Source organism: Dermacentor silvarum, chromosome 3 (genome assembly GCF_013339745.2).
Source record: "Dermacentor silvarum isolate Dsil-2018 chromosome 3, BIME_Dsil_1.4, whole genome shotgun sequence".
NCBI lineage: Eukaryota > Metazoa > Arthropoda > Arachnida > Ixodida > Ixodidae > Dermacentor > Dermacentor silvarum.
The window spans coordinates 201,050,490-201,071,408 of NC_051156.1; the positions used below are offsets into that span (position 1 = coordinate 201,050,490).

The 20,919-nt window shown below is 49.1% G+C and overlaps 2 protein-coding genes across 3 annotated transcripts in view; both read right to left on the reverse strand.

Moving 5' to 3' along the window:
* The window catches only part of LOC119446497 (ubiquitin recognition factor in ER-associated degradation protein 1), a 44,104-nt gene extending 36,036 nt beyond the window's left edge, over window positions 1–8,068 (reverse strand). For both annotated transcript variants that reach the window (XM_049664185.1, XM_037710933.2), the window contains exons 1-8: window positions 7,971–8,068; window positions 6,930–7,047; window positions 6,677–6,709; window positions 6,153–6,274; window positions 5,189–5,319; window positions 3,160–3,232; window positions 3,019–3,087; window positions 965–1,045 (exon numbers count right to left, since the gene is read on the reverse strand). In XM_049664185.1, the coding sequence (XP_049520142.1) occupies window positions 965–1,045; window positions 3,019–3,087; window positions 3,160–3,232; window positions 5,189–5,319; window positions 6,153–6,274; window positions 6,677–6,709; window positions 6,930–7,047; window positions 7,971–7,973 (630 nt within the window). In that variant the 5' untranslated portion in view covers window positions 7,974–8,068. The remainder of the gene's footprint in view (window positions 1–964; window positions 1,046–3,018; window positions 3,088–3,159; window positions 3,233–5,188; window positions 5,320–6,152; window positions 6,275–6,676; window positions 6,710–6,929; window positions 7,048–7,970) is intronic.
* A 4,291-nt stretch (window positions 8,069–12,359) lies between these two features.
* LOC119445150 (uncharacterized) lies at window positions 12,360–19,944 on the reverse strand. Its single transcript, XM_037709474.2, has 3 exons — window positions 19,815–19,944; window positions 14,182–18,440; window positions 12,360–12,732 (listed from the first exon to the last, which is right to left on the reverse strand). Exons 2-3 carry the CDS (start codon window positions 18,426–18,428, stop codon window positions 12,603–12,605), a joined length of 4,377 nt encoding a protein of 1,458 aa, XP_037565402.1. The 5' UTR covers window positions 18,429–18,440; window positions 19,815–19,944; the 3' UTR covers window positions 12,360–12,602.
* Between the last annotated feature and the right edge of the window lie 975 nt (window positions 19,945–20,919).

Consider the following 20,919-nt stretch of genomic DNA (forward strand, 5'->3'; position numbering starts at 1 on the left):
CTTGAACTTTTTTAATTAGGCGGCGAAACCCTCGCACCATGTCATATTGACGTTGGAGATTTCAAAGTATTTTTTTTTCTACTAGGGCTTTTGTCGAGCAGTAACAGTACTCGAAACAAAAGTAGTCAAAACAGACTTTGGAATACAATGTAGTCCTTCTTTACCGATAAAAAATAAGCTAGGCCCCCTCAGACGCTGTCCAAAATCCGCGACGTCATGGCGAGAAGGTACGCAAGCTTCAGGCGGCCATTGCCATCCATCTATTGCTTTCGTGTCGTTTCTGGCTCACGGAAACTCCTCTGATGGTAAGAGCAGCTTTCCTGGTATTGTAGAAGGGTAATTTACAAATACAGCCCCACTTATTATTCACTTCAGAGTCCCATTAATGCATATCACTACCCATTTCACACATTCCTAAGTGCTGAGATGCTTAATCGCATCCAGTCTCTCACATTCACTATGTATGTACTGTAATGAACATTCTCTAAAAGTACGCAATGCACTCAACATCTTATAAATGATCCTCATGGAAATTAGGGTGCTTAATCGCGTCCAACCTCTCACGTTCCCTGTACTGCACAGTTTGTAGAAGCACATATTCACTCAATGTCTCAAAAATGACCCTCACGCAAGGAGATCCATAGATATTCTTTCACACATCTACTGGCCAGTCCAGAACACTTTCTCCAAAAAAAATCATGCAAGATATTCTCCGTTTCTCTCTGGAACCTGATAAACCAGATTAAAGCTGAAAAACCAGCGAAAACCACAACATACACATGCAAGAAGATGATGGAATGAGGCTGGATGAAGCCACATTTTGGTGGTGTTATGTTGTACTCTTGTCTGGTTTTTCGCCTTCAATCATGTACCAACTGGCCAAGCTCTCGACCTTGTTGCTGATCAATAAGTACTGCCACAATGAGCACGGGATGGCAGAATTGTCCATTTCAAAGCAGCCTACCTCTGCCTCTTTCTCTTGCTTCTTTGGAGCATTCATAGACCGTTCAGGCTCCTTGTATCCAACTGGGGGTGCAAACTCCACCTGTGAGAGGGATTGGTTAAAGCATTAAGACCAGAAAAAAATGCACCATCACAGTTAAAGACCAGAAAAAATGCACCATCACAGTTAAAAATCTTCACATCATAACGCATACGGGCTTCCTCATTCTGACAGGGCATGAATCTTGGTACTTGACAGCTGTCATGTCGAAACAGCCATCGAAGGCTGCTGATGATTTGGTAATTTATTAAAGGAGCCCTGCCAACAACTCTTCAAAACTGAGAATACACTTGAACAAGTGTAATGCCTTTCGGTGAATATATTCCTGCAAAACCTTTTTGGAATGTACCAAATAATAATGGAGATATACTAAACGACATGATAATGTAGCGCAAAAATCCCATAAAGAAAGGTTAACAGCAACAGACAGAGCAGACAGAAAGACGGCTCTACACTCACAACTGTTTATTGGGCATAAAGCTTGCTACATATATATTGCACACACACTCTCAACACCAGGGGGCGGCAAAAAGCAAACGACTTGTTTGCGACAAACCTAGCAATTTAAATAATAAATCATATGACGAAAAAGATGTTTGACTGACACAAGCTTGACCACTAATGTGATTATGATATGCCTCTAGCAGTTCCCGCGCAGTTTTAGCTCTACTCCTACCTAGTATCCTCAACTCAGAAAAATGTGGCTCAGAGCAGCACGATCTGCAATGCGCAGAAAGATGCGTGCTCATATCCTTTTTCAAACTGTTGCATAATAGACAGTTGCAAGTGTCGCGCCATCTTTCCTTCTGCTCTGTCTGTCGCTGTTAACCTTTCTTCTTGGCATTTTTGCACTACAATATCATGTCGTTCAGCAAGCACCAACTCACCCAAGAAAAAGTTAATTGTGGAGATAACTTCTCTCAATTAAGGCAGCACTAATAGCAATGCCTTTGCCATCGCTCCTTTCTTAATTTAGCTTCTTTCTGGTACACTTGCCTTCCAGATTGGCATCTGACAAAGGTGCCAGAGAGTGAGAAAAGAGTGGCAACAGGACGGGCGGAACACTTTTACACCTGCCGTTAGCAACCGTCGCTTCCCCGCTTTCTCATTTGCTAGAAGATTGGAGGGGTGTGAATGTATGCACGAGTTTTGGCTCAAGAGTAACTCATGGTCGTGAGCAATCGGCCAATGGTTGCAGTCTACGTCCTGTGGGGATCTATGACATAGGCGGGACAAGGCAGAAGGGGCCTCGAAAGTGAGCGATTGTTTTATGCAGAACTGCGGGCTCCTTGCTGCGTGCAGCAAAGCATAGGAGAAATTACCAGCAGTTTTAATTGAAATGTCGAACAGATAGAGCAAAAGGAAGCAAAGGTGGATGAGAAAACAACTTGCCACCAGTGTGAATTGAACTCATCCTTCTGCATTACACTTGCAATGCCCTACCAACTGAGCTGCAGTGATGGCTGTTCCGCTGTCCACATTTTTGTCGGTATAGTATTTACGTATGTGCACAAGATGTGATTCTGCGAGCTGAGATTCTCAGGGTTGGATGCTTTCCTTAGTTTCATTAGTTGGCTTCATGCGGTTGTCCATTTAATGAAAGCAAGGCAAAGCTGTATAGTAGCCAAGTGTAAGTCTAGGGAGTAATTCCAAGGAGCACCTGTACTTCACCTAAAATTTGTGCCATCTAAGTTCATCATTGAGAGAGATATCAAGCTCTTTTACAGTGTCATTTGTATTAGATATGTCATCCTCATATCTTGTGCTGTTTAACTGCTATCCAGAAAGCCCCACAGGTGCGATCTCAAATATCCCTGGTGCTTGCCCCCAGTGGACCTTTCAATAAATGAGATCAAAGTACGCCCTCTTCTCTAAACGAAGCACATGCCATACAAGGGTTGCATAAGTTACAATTAGGAATTCAATGTTTTCATGAAATTATGAAGGGCATCATCGCATTCTGTATACCTCCAACACCACACCGTCAAGCACAAGGCAGTGAGGAGTCTACTTACATTCATGTCACACTCTATGATGGACACCGCCTTGCCTGGCTTCGTTTCAAGCACGCACAGTTCGTAAGTCTAGGTGAGAGGACAAAAGAAGGAGGGAAGGGTCAGAGCCAGAATTATGCACCACAGCGTTTTAACACTTACCTTGTTGTTGTACTCAATGGCAATGATGTCATTAGTGGACAGGCAAGCAAAGTTTCTCAACGCATTTTCCAAGCTGAGTGGCTTCTGCTCAGGAAAGCAAGTCGTGCTACGCCAACTGCCTCTCAGTATACTGCTCAGTATGCTCTCAGAAATACCAAGTCACAAACAAATACTGATATCTTCGTGGGTTTACTTTGTCTTCAATGCATTTTAAAGCCACTTAATTCACAAAAGGCAATCATTGATCTTAGTTCCTTCAAACTTTTTGGCCAGTTGCTATGTATTAAATTCTGGGGTTTTACGTGCCAAACCCACGATTTGATTATGAGGCACCCCGTAGTGAGGAACTCCAGATTAATTCTGACCGCCTGAGGTTCTTTAACGTGCACCCAATGCACGGTACACGGACGTTCTTGCATTTCATCCCCATCAAAATGTGGCCGCTACAGCTGGGATTTGGTTGCTATGTGTGCAACCGTGCAGTGCGCATATCCGTTTGTATGACTAAGAAGCCTTGTCATATCACTGCCCAAACACCACTGTGGCATAGTCATCATCATAATCTTTTATGAAAATTAAATTCTGGGATGTTACATGCAAAAACAATGAACTGATTATGAGGCAGGCCATAGTGAGGGGCTCTGGACTAATTTTGACATCCTGGGGCTCTTTGACGTCCACCTAAATCCAAGTACACGAGTGTTTCTTGCATTTTGCCCTCATTGAAATGTGGTCGCTGCAGCTGGGACCGAACCCACGACCTCAACCTCAGCAGCGCAATGCCATAGCCACTAAGCTATCGCAGTGGGTGCATGATTTATTATACCCCTTACAGGTCCCTGCGGGGCATTACATAAGGTGGAGCAATTAATACCAAAAAATGTGATAAACATTGTCTTCATATGTGTTCGCATAATAAGCCATAATTCAGTTTAAAATTACAGTTTACTTACACTGCAATAATTCAGCCTTGTGGTAATTACACAAAATTGCACACTCCCTGGAAGTTTCAATTCACACACGCTGACTGTATAGCTCAAAGGTATCAAAAATGTGACCCATGTAGCTTAGGTCTGCAACCTTTGTGACCCCCTCTTTATCACTGAACTCCCACGTCTTTTACAACCACAGAATATGTAGTGGCGAGTATCCCAATGCTCGCTCCACTGCAGCACTTCGAGGCATCAGAGAAAAGTAGTCGGCACTAGCCTTCTGTTTCATGGAATTTCCCCCACCAGTTGGATTTTCACAGGACTCATTTGGCATAACAGCAGCACCTAGAACTTGCGAAGTGGCGCTATTCCACCGGTAACACTAAACTTGCCTCACACTTCGCTCTGCTTTCCATTTCCTTGTATTAAGCAATGTGCTACCACTCATTTGGGCAACTTTTGTCCTCCTCATGATTTCATTCAAATTGGTTCATCAGTTTCTCAACGGAAAGCACTTTCTCGTTTCACATGTATATTAATAAAGGATTCAAGGGTAACCCCAACATAAAGATTCTTGTTCATTTATCAGAAGTCGTTTTTGGGCAAGTCGGCTCATATTTAAAGCAATAACCAAAGCATTTACGAGACGGACACAAGAAAGGTGACAAGACGAATTACACTCACAACTGGTTTTTTCCAGGAAGGAAGACAACTGAGCAATATAAGTACACATACAAAGGCTCATGCGCCAGCTTAATAGCAGTCTATCATCAATCCCACATGCAATGTTACAATTTAGTATTTAAAAAATCTGTCTCTGCAGAAAACGAGATCGATGAGTAACCGATACTAGCAACACTGCATTTTTTAATGAGATGTGCTTCAAACAATCTACACACAATTGCAGTCTTGCTTCTACCCAATGTCTTCAACATTAAGTTGGCGCAGGACCCTTTGTACAAAAACTTATATTGCTGTATCCCTTCCCAGAATAAACCAATCATGAGTGCAGCCTTTGTCCTGTCACCTTGTATCCGTCTCAAAACACTACGGTTAATGCTTCTTGATGAACAAGTATACTTGATTCACAAGGATACACAGCTTTGGGATTTGTGATGTCCAGGAAGTCCACTGAGAGGGGCTGGAACTTGGAAAATGTGGCTACAGGAAGAGTAGCACTCTCTACTTGGACTAGATCACCTTCATCGAGCAGCAGGTTCCTCTGCATCTGCATGGAAGAAACATAAAAGCCCCAATAAGGGCATTTCAAGCTTTTCCCTTTCCCATGTGTTGAGTTGATTTCAACTAGGTGAATAAGGTAATGGTAAGCATACATGTGTGCTCATACAATGCATGTACATAAATCCATAATCAGGGTGTGTGAGCGTAGGTTAGTGATCATGTAGCCAAGAAAAGAAACAGTGCAACCAAAAAGGAGAACAAAGAAAGACATATAACCATGTGTTTTTTTCCTTGATCTGTTCGGTTGTGGTGCTTCATTTTTCTGGAGCACATGTACTTATACTGTCTTTCTACAGTTGCAGGAGCATGAGTTTTAAAGCTATTCCCTCTAAGGCCTCTGAAACACCAAAAGTGGCTGGTCCATTTACCAAGGACTGGTCAGGAGATAACATTAACAATTCTGCACTGAAACACACACACATTGCTAGCGCCCACTTTTACAAGCCTTGCTGTTCTCATTGTCGACATGGTTCAGAAAAACATTCCCCTATAAGTCATGTAATGTAGAAATAAAGCAAGGTAATTAATTTAGCTAGTAATAATTGTTGTGAGAAATGCATTTTGCCTAATGAGGAGCAAAGTCTGTCACTGGCTGCACTAATGGTTTGACAACAATACAGAAAATGCTGAAATTTCTCATTAGGTTAACGAATCACCATATTCAATGGCAGCTTCAGCACTAGGTTTTCAAAAACACCAGAGCAACTGCTTCTTTTCTTTCTTGTCTGCATGTAAGGGAATCAGTGAAACTGACATGTTTTACATTATCAGGCACGAAAACACAATGACCAATTATTGACAGAAAGAGGACATCCTTACCCAGTATGGCAGGTACACCTTGCCTTCATCAGCAACGAATTCAAGAACACCACAGTGGGTTTCTCGGTTTGACTTCTTGTTAGTTAGCTTGAACAACATTGGGTATACAATGTTGAGCCGTGCTGGAAGAAAAACAAGTGAAAATATGTCAAAATTTTTGCTGCAACGCACAGCAGACATACGTTAAACAGGAAGGCTAGTTATGAACGTCTTTTTGTACAGACATGCCATGCTGTAGTAGAAGCAAATAAAAAGAATGGTGCTTGAGGCACATAAGTATTTTGATCATCTGGTGTATACACATGGCATTTATTTAAAGCAATGTATTTAGAGCATGGGATATCATTATAATTATCTTCATTATGGCAAAGCATTAAAAGCGATTATGACACTTCACCAAAAATATAAAAGATATGATTGAAGCCAAGCAAGAGCATGAGTGTCTAGTAAGCTGAACTTCAAGGATTGAGAATGGTAATTCGACATACACCATAATATTGGAACATACCACAAAATATACTCACTTAAATGATCCAAAGCAGATGGGGGCATTATAACTGTAATAAAACACACAGAGCGCTTAGCATTAGGTCTCTGAATGCAAAACAACCATAAACACAAGTTTATGTAGGTTTGTCGGTTTACAGCTTTACACAGCTGTGTCACAAAAACGCTGAAGTATAATAATCCACAGTGTAACAGACACATTTTCATTATGTATAAAGCACGACTGTAGAAATCTCATTAGTCGGAGGCACGGACTGAGATGGTACTTACTCTTGCCTCCTCTTTCTACGTCTTGCCGCTCATTCCCAGGAAGCATTGACACGGAGTACGATCTGTACTGAGTGTTAAATGGCCGGGCGAGGTGATCGTGAAACATGTTGAACGGAAACTGAAAACAAGAAGCGACGAACAATGTTTACGAATGCAGAATGCGATGGTCGTCAAAGGCTAGTATGCCGTCTGCTGCCAACTGTCTAGGATAACGAAGTGTGGTTGCTATGTCCATCTACTGAAATGCTACAGTAGTATGTAAGCTTGGGCTAGTTGGCTTGACATTAGGAACTGTAAATAAGCACGAAAGACGTGGACATAAAGGAATTCGCGCGGATGTGGCATGCGTATTTCTACCTTTCCATGTCTCTCGCGCTGCTAATGTAGCAGTATTTTGCAAGCACGTTATGTCCCCTTACGTGACCTTCAACGACTTCTGTTACTTCGTGGACTTGTACTGCTTGTACTACGGATGTATATATTGAACTAGTAATTCAACAACACTGAGGTAGATCATGAACATTTATTGTTACTGTAAGCACCCTGAGATGCAGAGAATAAGTTAAAATTTTCTTAACCCGAGGCTCTAGTTCCTTCGGCAGTGCTCTGACAGGTATCCCGACAATGTATTTCTTCCCACCACCCCCCTTCAAACACACGCGCGCACCCCTTCTTGTTTTCCTTTTAGTAGGCCGATAGCTTGACAGCGAGCTTCAACACGCCAAACTTGCTAGCACACGGCCGCACAGCGCTTTACCAACGGCACGACCAAACGAGTGCCTGTTGTTCAGCAGAAACGAGAAAACTGCTTCGTCTGGAAACATAACATATTGTTTAAGCAGCAGATTAAGTGGAGTGCGGACTCGGTAACAAGTCATTCTCGTTCAGACAGGCGTTGTTTACACACATCCATTCTCGCAACAAGCACGCAAAACGAAAGGTAATAACAATACACGGTGGAACCATGATCGTGTGACAGTTTTCCGCGCGTTTCTTCACTAATTATTGGCTAGTAACGCAATAAATAACGCTGACTCATACCATTTTGAAGGCGATGACAATTTCACGGGAGCAGCCATTCACAAAAACCGAAACAGCTGAGCCCAGTGTTGCCTAGTGCGATCCAGTTTAAGCCAAGCCTTCACGGCTGTTGACCGTGCTGTTGACCCTGAAAGCCTAATAGCACCACAATTTTTAATATTTATATTTGAGGTCACTTATTATGTTAAGTTTAATAAATTTGTGATAATATTCAAATATATGTGCAATAGTTATTGTGCAATTGCACTTACACTCTAAAAATGTAACACCTTTGGCGTGCACCCCAACTTGTGCATCCCGCCCCAAAACACACACTACACTCTTTTTGCACTTGGGGTAGAGTGACCTAGAATTAGGTCACTCTACTTGGGGCTTGTCACGCAACGATAATCGTCATCGGCATTGCGCGCATTTCCTTTTTGGAAACGCAAGCAAGGCAGATGACGATTATCGCTGTGGGACAAGATAAGCCCCAAATATGGGCAGCCAGCGCCTGGGGCAGCTGCCCCAACGCCTCCTGGGTATTGCGACTCGGGGTCCGGGACGAGAGACTGAGTCTTGAAGCAGGCGAAGAGGAGACGAAAGCTTTATACAATATGTACAAATATGTACAGAAATAGCAGTAATAGCAGGTAATAGCTGGTAATAGCTGCCATTAGCTGGGGATAGCTGGTCAAAGCAGTAAGAGCTGGTAAGTCGCGTCCCCCTGGCGACTCGTCGACAGGACCCCGAGGGACGGGTGGCGATGATGGCCGGGGCTGCTTGCACGTCGGCAGGACACAGACGGGGCAGTTGCCGAGGTCCCCCCGCGCCGTATTGTGTCGCCGCCTCCCGTTGGCGACTAGTCGGCAGGACCCAGAGGGACGGGTGGCGATGATGGCAGCTGCTATGGCACAACATGGGGCAGGAGGCGTTGGGGCAGCTTGTACTAGTGGTACAGTGTACCTTCTAGTACACTGTACTAGTGGTGTAAAGGTGGAGTAAACAGCGGTGGAGTAAACCTGCCGAGCCGCTGCCAGAGGCGCCGGCTGCAGTCACGGACACTACAGTGCCTGTACGGACACTGCGCGCGTTGTGCGCGAACGCGGGGAAACGCGGACGGCGTCGGCAGCAGCTCTGCGCGTTGCCTCGTTGGTGCTGCTATAATTCTTTCTCTCTCTATCTCTCTACGCTTTCTTTTATTGCGATAGCAATTATATGGACACGTCAACCGGATTTCCGCCGTCGGCGTCGCCGTCGCCGTGAGGTTCCGTATAGATAAAATCTTCGCCGCGCGCCGTGTGCCCGAGCGGAAGCGTGCGGGGACGCGCGCTATCACGGAGAGCGAACGCACTCAATCTCCCACGCGCAAGCAAGGAAGCGGAAAGCCAGCGCCGGAGGGAGCGGGGGGGGGGGGGGGGGGAGGGGGGCGCACTTCTACTCTGCCAACAACCGCGCTCGTCGCTCGCTCGCACCGTCGCTCATCTCCACACGGCTCTGACCTTTATGCACTGTGCATTCGCCGCTCAATTTCTGTTGAAGCGATAGACCGCACGTACCTTCGCCCGCTGCAGCGTATGGGCTTGCTGCCAGCGTTTTGACAGTCGTTGTCTGCAGTCATTCAGTGTGATCTATTCATGTTTGTGCGCGCTCACACCACGCTTGTTCATTCAGTTAGTAATAGTCGGGCCACATTTTCCAACGCACGCTACACATGTAATGCTGCCCGGATCGGCAGTGCAGCGCTGCAGGTGTGTCCCTTCGCACGCGCTGCCCACGGGAAGCGCTTCTCATCAACACCACCGTTTCACACGCGCCTTCTCGTGGTCATCGAGTCTCTCTTCATGTCGGTCTACTTACGCCGCAGCACACCTGCTTACTTAATCAACTCATGTTTACTACAATTCATATTGCTACCAAAGCCGCTCACCTTACTTCGTATGACATTGCTGTGTTGCTACCGCATTCATTGCTTCGCCCTTAGGGCGAAACTGTGACACTTTTTCTCTCTCCCGAGCATAGCGCGCGCCGCGCGCATGCTCTCCTTCCCTCTTCTTAACGTCCCATGTCAAGGCAACATGTGCAAGACACGGAGAGGAGGCGAATCACACGCCTCTCGGCAAGGTGGTTGCCATCTCTTCGCACCGTAATCGTCCCAACAAAATGAAACATCCAGTGTGTCGCACGATCATGCGTACTTCGCATCATGAAAGACAGGGGCCCCTGGTCAAACATCGCATAGGAAAAAGACTTCGCTAAGATTCAATATTTGTAGTTTATCAACATTATCGAAAAGGCAGCGTGTCGACGATTGTCACTCGAAGAGATTCATTAAAAAAGAAAGCTGAGAGATCGGCTTGAACTATACTTTATCTGACCCGCCGTGGTTGCTCAGTGGCTATGGTGTTGGGCTGCTGAGCACGAGGTCGCGGGATCGAATCCCGGCCACGGCGGCCGCATTTCGATGGGGGCGAAATGCGAAAGCACCCGTGTACTTAGATTTAGGTGCACGTTAAAGAACCCCAGGTGGTCCAAATTTCCGGAGTCCCCCACTACGGCGTGCTTATAATCAGAACTGGTTTTGGCACGTAAAACCCCATAATTCAACTATACTTTATCTGCTTTAGTCTGCTACTCAGCGTTGGCGTAGTGAAAGGGAGAAAAGAGCGGTGAACTTATTCACATGTACCCAATTGACGCGCACCAACGATTATAGGTTTGATGTCGATAAAGTTATAATTGCCCAGAATGCAAGGAACTTTAAGCGGAGGGACGAGACGCGGCGGCAGGAAAGAAAAAAGAAATGATAGTTGTTTATGATTCGTGACAAAAAAGCATGAAGGTTAGTTATAAAGACAGTATCTATGAAGGTAAAAATTTAGACACTGGTCTCTGCAGTAGAAGCTTGATCATACGCAGTGGCACTTAGTTGATACGTTCCTTTTTTTTTTTTTTCTTTTTTTTTTTTTGCCGCGTAAGCATTCTTGGGCTACTTTCCTCGGAAATATATCCGTCCGTCCGTCTCTATCACGTGACACAATGCGCTCCATATATGGTAGGTATGTATGGGGTTCTTAGAATGGGGGTAGATATGACACGACCACTGAGATTTATGATTATGACTATATAACACCTACAGTTACAGTTGGCATAAAAAGAAAGTAGGCCACTACAGTCGGCGCAACAAGTGACGCTACCATGTTTCCGCAATATAACCAAAGCCTATGCAAGACAACAGATTAAAAGGTTCGATTTGGTTTTACTTAGGGAAGCATATAGAACACCTACAGTTGCCGCAACAGTCAGCGCATAAAGAACACAGACGGTATAGTTGCCACAAGTAACTATATCATACAGTTAGTTTAGAAAGAAAGTAAGCCACTCCAGTTGCCGCAACAAGTATACCACACAGTCGGTCATACAATACAGTCGGTGCAGAAATAAAGCAGGCCACTACGTTTTAGCAGGCCACAATGGTTTAGCGGATTTGGTGTTGCACGCTGCTAAGCACGAGGTCGCGGGTTCAAATCCCGACCGGGGCGGCCGCATTTCAACGGGGGCGAAGGGCAAAAACGCCCGATTGGGGCTAGAGTGCCTCGATGCGAGCGCCGCGCGCGGGCATCAAGGCACCCTAATTTGGGCCACGTTGAAGATCCTCTGGTGGTCAAAATTAATCCGGATTCATACCTACTGCATAACTTAACCCTAATTCATATTAATTACAATTGCATTCATCATCATCAGCCTATATTTTATATCCACTGCGGATGAAGGTCTCTCCCTGCGCTTAATACATTATTTCGACTAATTAGGTTCGTCAATTAGGTAATTGCAAAAGGTCATTGCAATACTCGCGGCACATTGCGTCATCCTTGACAGAGTGAGCCGCGGTGTGCGTAACTCGGCTACTCAATCATTCGTTGCATGAGTGCAAAATGAGCGAATGGAAATAATACTTATATCCATAATCTGATAAGTCCCACCAAAGGGAGATTCTGCAGTAATAGTTTTCTCGGCTCTTATGTTCTGAAGCAGTGGTCTCGTTCAGTCTCCACATAAGGTCATTTGTACAGTTTGTTATACTTTCTATTTCCTTCTCTTCCCCGTTGTTACGTAACCTGTAAAGCTGCTACTGCGCACCACCTATACGCCGCATCGTCCGTCTGCGAGGAGGTTGGCGGACTGTCTCACAGCCTCCGATATCATTGCGCGGTTACTTTCGATACACATGCAAGGATGCGCGGAAACTGAACAATGGATGTGATATTGCTCGCTATGAGGCTATTATCGAAATTTTGACCCAAGCGTCGAATTACAATGTTCCACACAACACGCAAGGAGACGGCAACGATTGTTGCTGTTGGTAGACCGACGGGTTAAATAAACGAGAAACATCAAGCAACGGCAGCTTTTACTTCGCGAATGTTTTTCCCTGGTTTTTATTTTGCTCGGCGAAGACGGGAGACAAGCCTTCACGATCAGTGCTCCACGTTTTCCTGTAGTCGGGCACGTCATGCTCTTTCGAGGCCCGAGAGTTGAGTGCGGCCAAGCGCCGCCTGTTGGGGAAAAAAAGCTTCGAAACGCTTCGAAGACGAGCGCCGAGTCGACCGCGTGCGTCTCGGACGGTGTGTCCGCGAACTGCGCGCTCGGCGGTCACTCGACGCCGACGCGCTTCTTGCCGAGCGTGTTGATGACAAGGATGATGCTGATGAGGGCCACCAGCGCGACCAGCGCGTACGTCAGCACCTGCTTCTCTTGGGCTGGGATTCGTAGTCGGTACGCCCTGTCGCCAGGCCACGAAGAGACGTCCAGAGCGTTAAACATCATAAGGAATAAACAGCAGTATAAATTTATATTCAAACGAATCAAGAATATGTCCCGATGTACGTAGTAACCAATGCAACACTAGACAATGGAGTACTGGCAACTCTTATTTCTTGAATTCGGTGCATCGGTACAACCAACGGTCTCAGTGAAAAAGCGTACGTTCTTTGAATAATGTTTAACATGCCTATAAAAGTGTTTGGGCGACTTAACAAGCCTGGAAAAGTGCACGAAGGAACACTTGAAAGATAAACCCAAGACGCAACTGCAGTGCAAAAATATGCAGATCCCATGCACTGTGGGAATCGATGTAAGCGAAGCTTTGTATGCTGTTTGCTTTGACGATAATTAGCGGTGATGTTGACGGCGAATATGCGATTTCTTCAGCGTTTAGTTCAATACGAGAGTGGCGAGTTGATGTTAACTTTACTTTGCGTGCACAACTTCTGTTTGTCTGCGTAGTCCACAGAACACACAGCGCCCTTGTTCATAATCTGAGAGGTTGGAGCATTATCATTGCCTCACATGGCACATCGCATCGTGGCAGAAGTGTTAAACTTTAATTCAATTATTGGGCTGCCCGTGCCAAAATCACGATCGGAATATGAGGCACGCCATATAGTGGCGGACTCCGGATTAATCTTGACGCCCTGATCTAATCTAAGTACTAGCGTTTTTGTATTTCGCCCCCGTCGAAATGGGGCTGCCACGGTCGAGATTGAACCCGCGACCTCGAGCAATGTCACAGCCATCAAGCTACCGCGGCGGGCACAGAAGCGTTGATTTGATGTGCGACCGCTTCCGTGTGTAGTGTCGCCTATATACGGTGTCTGCGTCTGCACACCCTGCTTCATTTGTCCGCAAGACAAATTTGCATGGCGTTTATTTTTCATAAATAGCAGAAGCGTACCGTACCGTACCTTCAGTTTGCCCGAAACCGCGGATTCCTTTGCCTTCTCACGTCATCTTTTCCCTCTCCCCCCTCCTCTCTACAGTTCCATCTATACGTCCCCTCTGGACTTGTACGTTAGTAGAAAGTTAAGCGCTGCAGTTTCTGCAATGCTTTTCAGGGGGGTCACGGATAATTAAAGATGTCAGGAGGCTAATGTGGCGACACCCAGGGAGCTCCTGAGGACATTGTGCACATGCGACGCGATGGAAAAGTTCAAACGAGTTTCTCACGTCGACTTTCCTCCCTACCACGGCGAAAAATTTTCCCCTAGCCTGCTTGAGCTCATGATTTATTTGTTGCAGTCTAACGTTTTGTGTATCACTAGTTTATATAATTGCTCGTCATTACGACGTCTGGTTCTATATTGAAAATATATGTATGCATGTGTAACCACCCTGGCTCCATCCCTTCCCTGCTTTTTTGCTTTCCGCCAATAGTACTGGTGAAGGTGTATACCGTTTGTAGAAGGCCCTCTTCTTGTCCCCGTGGCAGGAGTTGTTGGGCGTCATGCGGGGCGGGCTCGACGAGTCCTGCTCGATGTTGCGCATGACGACGCTCGAGCGCTGCTCTTGGCGCTGTTGCTGCTGCATCATGGTGATCTTGGAGCGGCTTCCGGACAGCCCCGGGGAAACACGCGAGCCGCCGCGCGGCGACTGGTTGTACCCGCCGGCACCAGCAGCAGCCACTCGGCTCGGCTGACCGGTCACCTGCAGCTGGATGGGCAGGATGTACCGAGCTGGCGGGCTCTGCCTGCCGCACAAAGGGCTGCCGCGTGACTGCAAGTGCTGCGGCTGCTGCTGCTGCGGCGACATCTGCAAGTTGCGGCTCACGGCGGACATCGTGGCGGACCGCCTCGGTGGTCCGCTGCCGCCGCCGCCGCCTTGGCGGTAGCCGCCTCCCGAGTAGCGTTGCGGGAGGCTCTGGCTCAGCGAGGACGTGACGCCAGCAGCTGCCGTACCGTAGCGGGACACCTTGCTCTCTGTCAGGAGGCGGCTGCCTTGTGCGTTGCTCAGTCGCTCCAGGGACTGCTGGGACCTGACGGTGTAGCGACCATTGGTCGTGTACATGTTTCTGTTCTCGTAGCGGGACGTCTCTTCGTCCCTGCGGAACGGTGACTGTCGGTGCTGTGACCGGCGGGGCTGGAGAATCTGTTGTTGGTACTGTTGATGTTGCTGTTGCTGCTGTTGCTGTTGTTGCTGCTGAAGCTGCTGGTGGTGCTGTCGAGCGTTCGAGATCATGTTCTGCACTACGGACGATTGTCCGCTTCGCTGTTTCTCCTGCATGGGTTCCTTCTGGCGGGCGGCGATGATCTGCGGCGCGATCTGCTGGGCAATCTGCTTGGCGATCCGTTCGGCTTCCATGTAGCTAGCGTTGCGGTTGGGACTCTGGTAGCAGCGAGCTTCCCCGGCCGTCTGGAACATGGACGAGGCAGACCTGGGCGGTTTGCACACCATGCCGCCTTTGTCGCGGCCACCGCGAGGCGATGGAGGTCTCTCCCCGCTCGGGCGCCTCGTCATATCGATCGGCGAGGACGCTCGGTTCTCCGCGCGCGGGCTGAAGCGGGAGCTTTCGGGACGCTCGTTGTAGATTCGCTCCACCCACACCCTGTTCGACTTAGGCTTGACATCGGCCGGCAGCTCGGGGACGCCCTGCATAGTCCGGGCTGTAAGGTTCGTGTCCGACGTCACAACGGTGCAGCGAGTCGACACGTGCGTCGAGTCATCACCTTGCGCAGCGTGTTTGCGAGATGGAACGCGGGAGTGAGTCCTCGCCGGAGAGGTGTCGACGTAGGCCCTCGCGGTGCAGCTTACTGCTTCGGGATTCGAAGCCGGGCAGATGACGGACACGTTTGTATGGCTGCTGACGCTGCACGAGCTGCTGCTGGCGGCCTCTTTCCAATGCCTGGAATGACGTTGACCCTGCATGGGAGTCTCACTCCGTGCTGCTCCAGCACTGGGACTACGGCTGCGGCGACCGAGTCCCGGCGAACGGCTGCGGCTCGTGGTAGAGCTGGTGCGGCCAACCGATATGGTCAGACTGCGCGGATAGGCGCCGTCCGAACGGGCGCGCTTCGCCCGTTTCTTGGAGCGCGACCTGCGCTTCGACCGCGACCTGCCATTTTCCGAGCTGCTCGACGATTCTTGGACTTCCGTGATGTTCTCGTCGTCGGACTGCGTGACGCGGAAAGCTTTGGTCGTTCGTACTCGCTTTCCGTTAATCTGGCGCTCTTGAGTGTTGTACGAGGCCATAATCACGCGCTCTCCTTCGCCACCGTCGGTATCGAAGGACTTGGCCCCCTTAGCGCCTTTCTTGCCTTCGGTCTGAATACTTTTGTCCGTGGGTTGCTTGGCAGTCTGGATGCTCTTTTCTTCCTTGACGACTTGCGGTCGCTGCGGTATCAGGTAGACTAGCTTGTAAGGGGAGTCTGGCCGCGCGACAAGTATCTTGGTGTCTTCGTCACTAATCTTTACTTCCAGGTTCTCGTTCACTATGTTGGCGATATCCTCTTCTATGTTCTTCTTCAGGTCTTCAAAAGGCACGTCCTCGCAGCAGGACTTGAGCTGCGCGCACTCCTCGCACGGCGGCGGTGGCGGCGGTTCGGGGGCGGGTGGAGGCGGCGGTGGCGGCTGCGGCTGAGGCATACCCATGGCGCCCATCATGAAAGGGTTCATCATTCCCGGCGGAAACATGAACGGCATACCGGCGCCCGGAACGAACGGTGACGTGCCGAATGTTTGCGTGTCCGCCGCTCTCTCGGGATATCGGTTCCTTTGCGTGGCTACGTCGTCTGTGTCGACCTTTGCTTCGATGCTCTTTGAATCCTTCATTGGCCTTTCTGTCTGCGATGTCGTAGATATCGGGTCATTACGCGCCGTCTGGACAGCGGCTGATTTTTTTCCCGATGTGTCTTCAGAGTCCGTCGTGGATGACTTTTGAGCCCTGATCTTCACGCGTTGATCGATTCGGACGCTAGAACCGGTTCGGTTAAGTTCATCTACGTCAGAGGGCAACCCCATTGCGTACTGCTTGGTCCATTTTACGTTGACGTCAGTGTCAGAAGAGCTCACTTCGATATGATCCTTCTGGTTGATGACAATGTTCTGCGGCTGCTGGGCGTAGCCGTACTGCTGAGCTGGCATGGCTTGCATCATGGGTGGCTGCATCATGGGCTGACCCATCTGAGGCATCATAGTGGGTCCCATCTGTGGCATCATGGACTGTCCCATCGGTTGCATCATCGGCTGTCCCATCTGCTGCATCACGGGTGGCCCCATCATTGGCTGCATCATCGGTTGTCCCATCATGGGCTGAATCATTGGCTGCATCATTGGTTGTCCCATGGGCTGACGATACATCATGGGATTACCTTGGCCACCCTGGTACATCATGTCATCCATGTAAAAGGCGTCCTCTGTCTCCTCTTCGTACATGTCCCCCTCGTCGGCGTAGCCAGCGTCGCCTTCATCGTCGTACATCATGCGACTTCCGCCGCCGATTACCAGCTCGTCCTGAAACATGACGTCGAAGTCCTCCTCCGCCGGGTACACTGGGCGTCGGGGCTTGCGACGCTTCTCACTCGGGTACATAACTCGGCCTTCTTCGGGCTTGTACACAGCCTGGGTCGCCTCAGTTCCCTTAAAGTACGGGTCGTAGTCGTCCTCTTCCACTTCCATATCTAACATGGGCGGCCTGTACGGGCGCCTCGGTCGCGGTCCATAGATCTTTTCCATGCCGCTGTCGATAACCCGCTGAACACTCTCGGGCATCAGCCAGCAGGTCATACGAGGCGGCTGCTCCTCCGATGTCGTCGACAACTCTTCGTCCTTAGTGTAGATGGTAGCCGCCATGACTTTCTGGCCGCCTGGCGAAGCCAAGCTGCCTCGAGCTTCCTTCTGCATCGACGCACGCGCTTCCTGCTGCATCGACGCACGCCCTCCCTGCTGCATCGACGCCCGCCCTCCCTGCTGCATCGACGCACGTCCTCCCTGCTGCATCGACGCACGTCCTCCCTGCTGCATCGACACGCGTCCTCCCTGCTGCATTGACGCACGCCCTGACTTCTTGGGGGTACCAATGTCCCGAGCGTAGCTCTCTTCTTCGCGCTTCAACTCCTTCTGCGCAGTCTTGCTGAGCTCGTCCAGGCGCGACCGGTGGTCGGTGATGTTGGCCGCCATGTCTGTCTTTGGATAGTTGCCATCCGTGGCGTAAGACGTGGCGGTCGCCTTTCCAGCGACGGCGTTCTCCTTGGAAGGACGCTGCAGCGGCGCGGCGCCGCTACCCACCAGCTGCTTTGGCGGACCGACGTTCTCGGCCGGCGGGGGTCCCCTGACGTCGTCGGACATGCGCATGTTCATGTCAGTCTTCATGTTGACGGTCGACGCGAATTCCGACTCGGCCTTCACGGTGGTCTGCTCGCGCAGCTTCTGGTCCAGCATCTCTGGCTTGTCGAGGTGCGCGCCGATTTTCTGCAGCCGGGCCTCCTCGCGCTGTAGGAGGTTGGTCATTTCGTGCTTGTCGCCGCCGGTCTCCTCGGGCGTCTTTGGCGCGGCAACATCTTTTTTGCCCAGAATGTCGCGCTGGTAGGCAGCCTCCTCGTTGCGCAAGTTTTCAGATACTTTGGTGGGTCGGTCTGCGACCCCGGCCTTGTTGTCCGTGATCCCGGCCGCCATGTCCGTCTTGGCCCCGCCCTCTTGGCTGGCCATGGTGGCTTTCGCCTGAAAAATTGAGAAGCGCGCTCGCAGAGTGGCTCGCAGTTAGTACCTACTGAAGGAAGGCGCTCACTGCCGTTTAATAAGTCATTTCTCCCCATGCAGGACGCAGCAGACCAAAGCATCAGATGCGTGCACCTTTTGTACAATGAACCCGGTGAGTTAACACATGTGCAAAACAGATTCAGCTTATAATTTTACATTTCGTATTTGCGAAATTAGTGTTCTGAGAAGGACTTTACAAAAAGTAACGCGTCTAAATGTCCTCAAGCTTCGGTGCATATAACATCGAGTATTGAAGAGATAGATATTATTGCTACATATCATTCTGTTCAGAAAAGCGGATTGCGAGAAAAAGTTCTGAACATGATTAACCCTTAGAAACGTATATCTGCAGACGTTTCTGCGCGAGCTCGGCAATTTAGACAAAAGAGTATGCGCAATTTCGAGTGCTTTATACTTCCTTGTACAAGGTTCCCCTGCGAACGTAACGGAAGTCCTTTTCCGGAACTGCTGTCAGTGGAGCTCATACTGACCAAATATTTTACTGACCGAACATGAGAATTATCCATATGCGACACCGAAATAGAGAAAAACCTGGAGTATATATTAGCGTTATGGACCACTGGATGGAGTATATATGCCAGAACGCAAGTGGGAGCGACAGATAGAGACATTATGATAATCTATATGTTCCACTTGTCCCCCTCACTAAGCTACTGGCGTAGACTTAGAGGTTTATTTGGGACTAACCGCGATTTCTCCATGTCTAACAGTTTTCGTGGGCCGCCGTTCCCTAAGATATTGCACTCTAACACAGCGGTAAAACCACACAGCACCACTTCACGACTCGTACTACCGCCGCACCACCGTGCAGTGGTAGTACCAGTGGTAAGGGGAGCGTTCTCGCATTCTTCCCTTGTGACAGCTAGGGTTTTGAGGCGCTGTTTGAGACGCAGCGCCTCTGGTCGAAGCGATTGCGGCCAGAGGCGGTCGCAGACGCTGCACGGCGTTCCGAACTGGTCCTTGAGGAAGTGGCACTATAATTACCGGTTGGCTCCCGCGTACGGAATAAGGCGAGTGCCACCCATAACACATAATGCGACACAGTGTCACCAATAGACACCTCCGCCGAAAGAGGAACTCGCGGAAAGTGTTAATAGATAGGAGGACGTGCAGGTTTCGACCTCTATAAAGCTTAAAAGCGAGAAGCAGCTGCAGCGCTGGTCCCTTTTGAGGAAGGCCGCCGGGACCAGGCCGTTATCGCGTGCCTAAAAGACACTGTGCGACGTCGGCGCTCCCCAACGCGCAGCTCGCAGTGTGCGCGGCATACGGATAGAAAGAAAGGGCGCTCGGCTCGGCCTCCGAGGCGAGACTTACTGTGGTTGCCTACCCCGTCGGAACCATGGCGCAAACACAAAAACCCAGAACGGGAGCAGTTGCAATCGCGGCCCCGCTCGAGACGGCACCCCGGAGCGCGAGATTTCGACGCGCGACCGCCGCAGCTTTTTCGTCGTCTCGTCACTGCGAGTCACACTGCTGGCAACCGTGGTCTCTACTGCATTTCGAGCGCTTTGTTAAAGAACATGTGCGAGTGCAATTCAAAAACTGCAACTGGCAGAAGCCAACCAGATCGAGACGCTGAACGCTGATGAATTATTACCCTCCACGCTCCGCCTTTGCAAAAAGAAGTCAGTGAGGTCGGCCAGTGGGTATGGACCAGCGTGGTGCGCAACTACAGCTGCACACCGCTCTGTTTGACGATCCGCTACAGTGGCTATGAGCCACTGCATGTTCCTGGGCGCATCATCACCACAAGGTTACGAGACACGGGGAAGGCCGTGTCTCGTAACCGTGGCCGTGTCTCGTACGTCGACGTATTCTCGGACAATCACTTTCGGCGATACTATCGCCTTCGCGTGACGTAGTGCTCAACCAGCCAATCAGGTCATCCGGTTTTACTCAACCAGTCAATCAGCGCGCGTCTGATGGCCGAGGCGATATAGTATACCGCCGAAAGTGATCGCTCTCAGAAAACGTCCCATGGACGTTGTCAAATTCCACCTCGTCAGATCTGATTGTCCTGGAGAGCTCCTACGGCTTCTGATTGGCTCAAAATGCCGACATTACAGAATCTGACGATATGGCGGAATTTGACAATGTCCATAACAGTACCACAGAGTAGCTCCCAGCAAATAGCACCAAGTCGTTTGTCGAAATTGCAAACTAACGACATCGACACGAATAACGTGCTACTTTCAGCAAACTTTCAATTTGTCGGTTAGCGTTACCAGTTCATTTTTATGCACGCTTACTTTTTTTTAGGCGAGCAAACCTTTGATTGTCGAGGCATTTCGCACCAGCTAAAAGGAGGGGAGAGGAATATCCTGACTGAATCTTTCAGGAAAGGAATATGCCTATATTATATGTTCCACGAGTTAATCATATGCTGTTGTTTTCGTTTGACTTGCATATTTAAGCAGTG

Excerpts from the sequence above, each read along its gene's own strand:
- LOC119445150 (XM_037709474.2), bottom strand. The coding sequence starts at position 18,428 with ATGGCCAGCCAAGAGGGCGGGGCCAAGACGGACATGGCGGCCGGGATC. Across the intron at positions 12,733-14,181 it reads AAGAGGGCCTTCTACAAACG|GGCGTACCGACTACGAATCC; the intron begins GTATACACCTTC and ends GCCTGGCGACAG.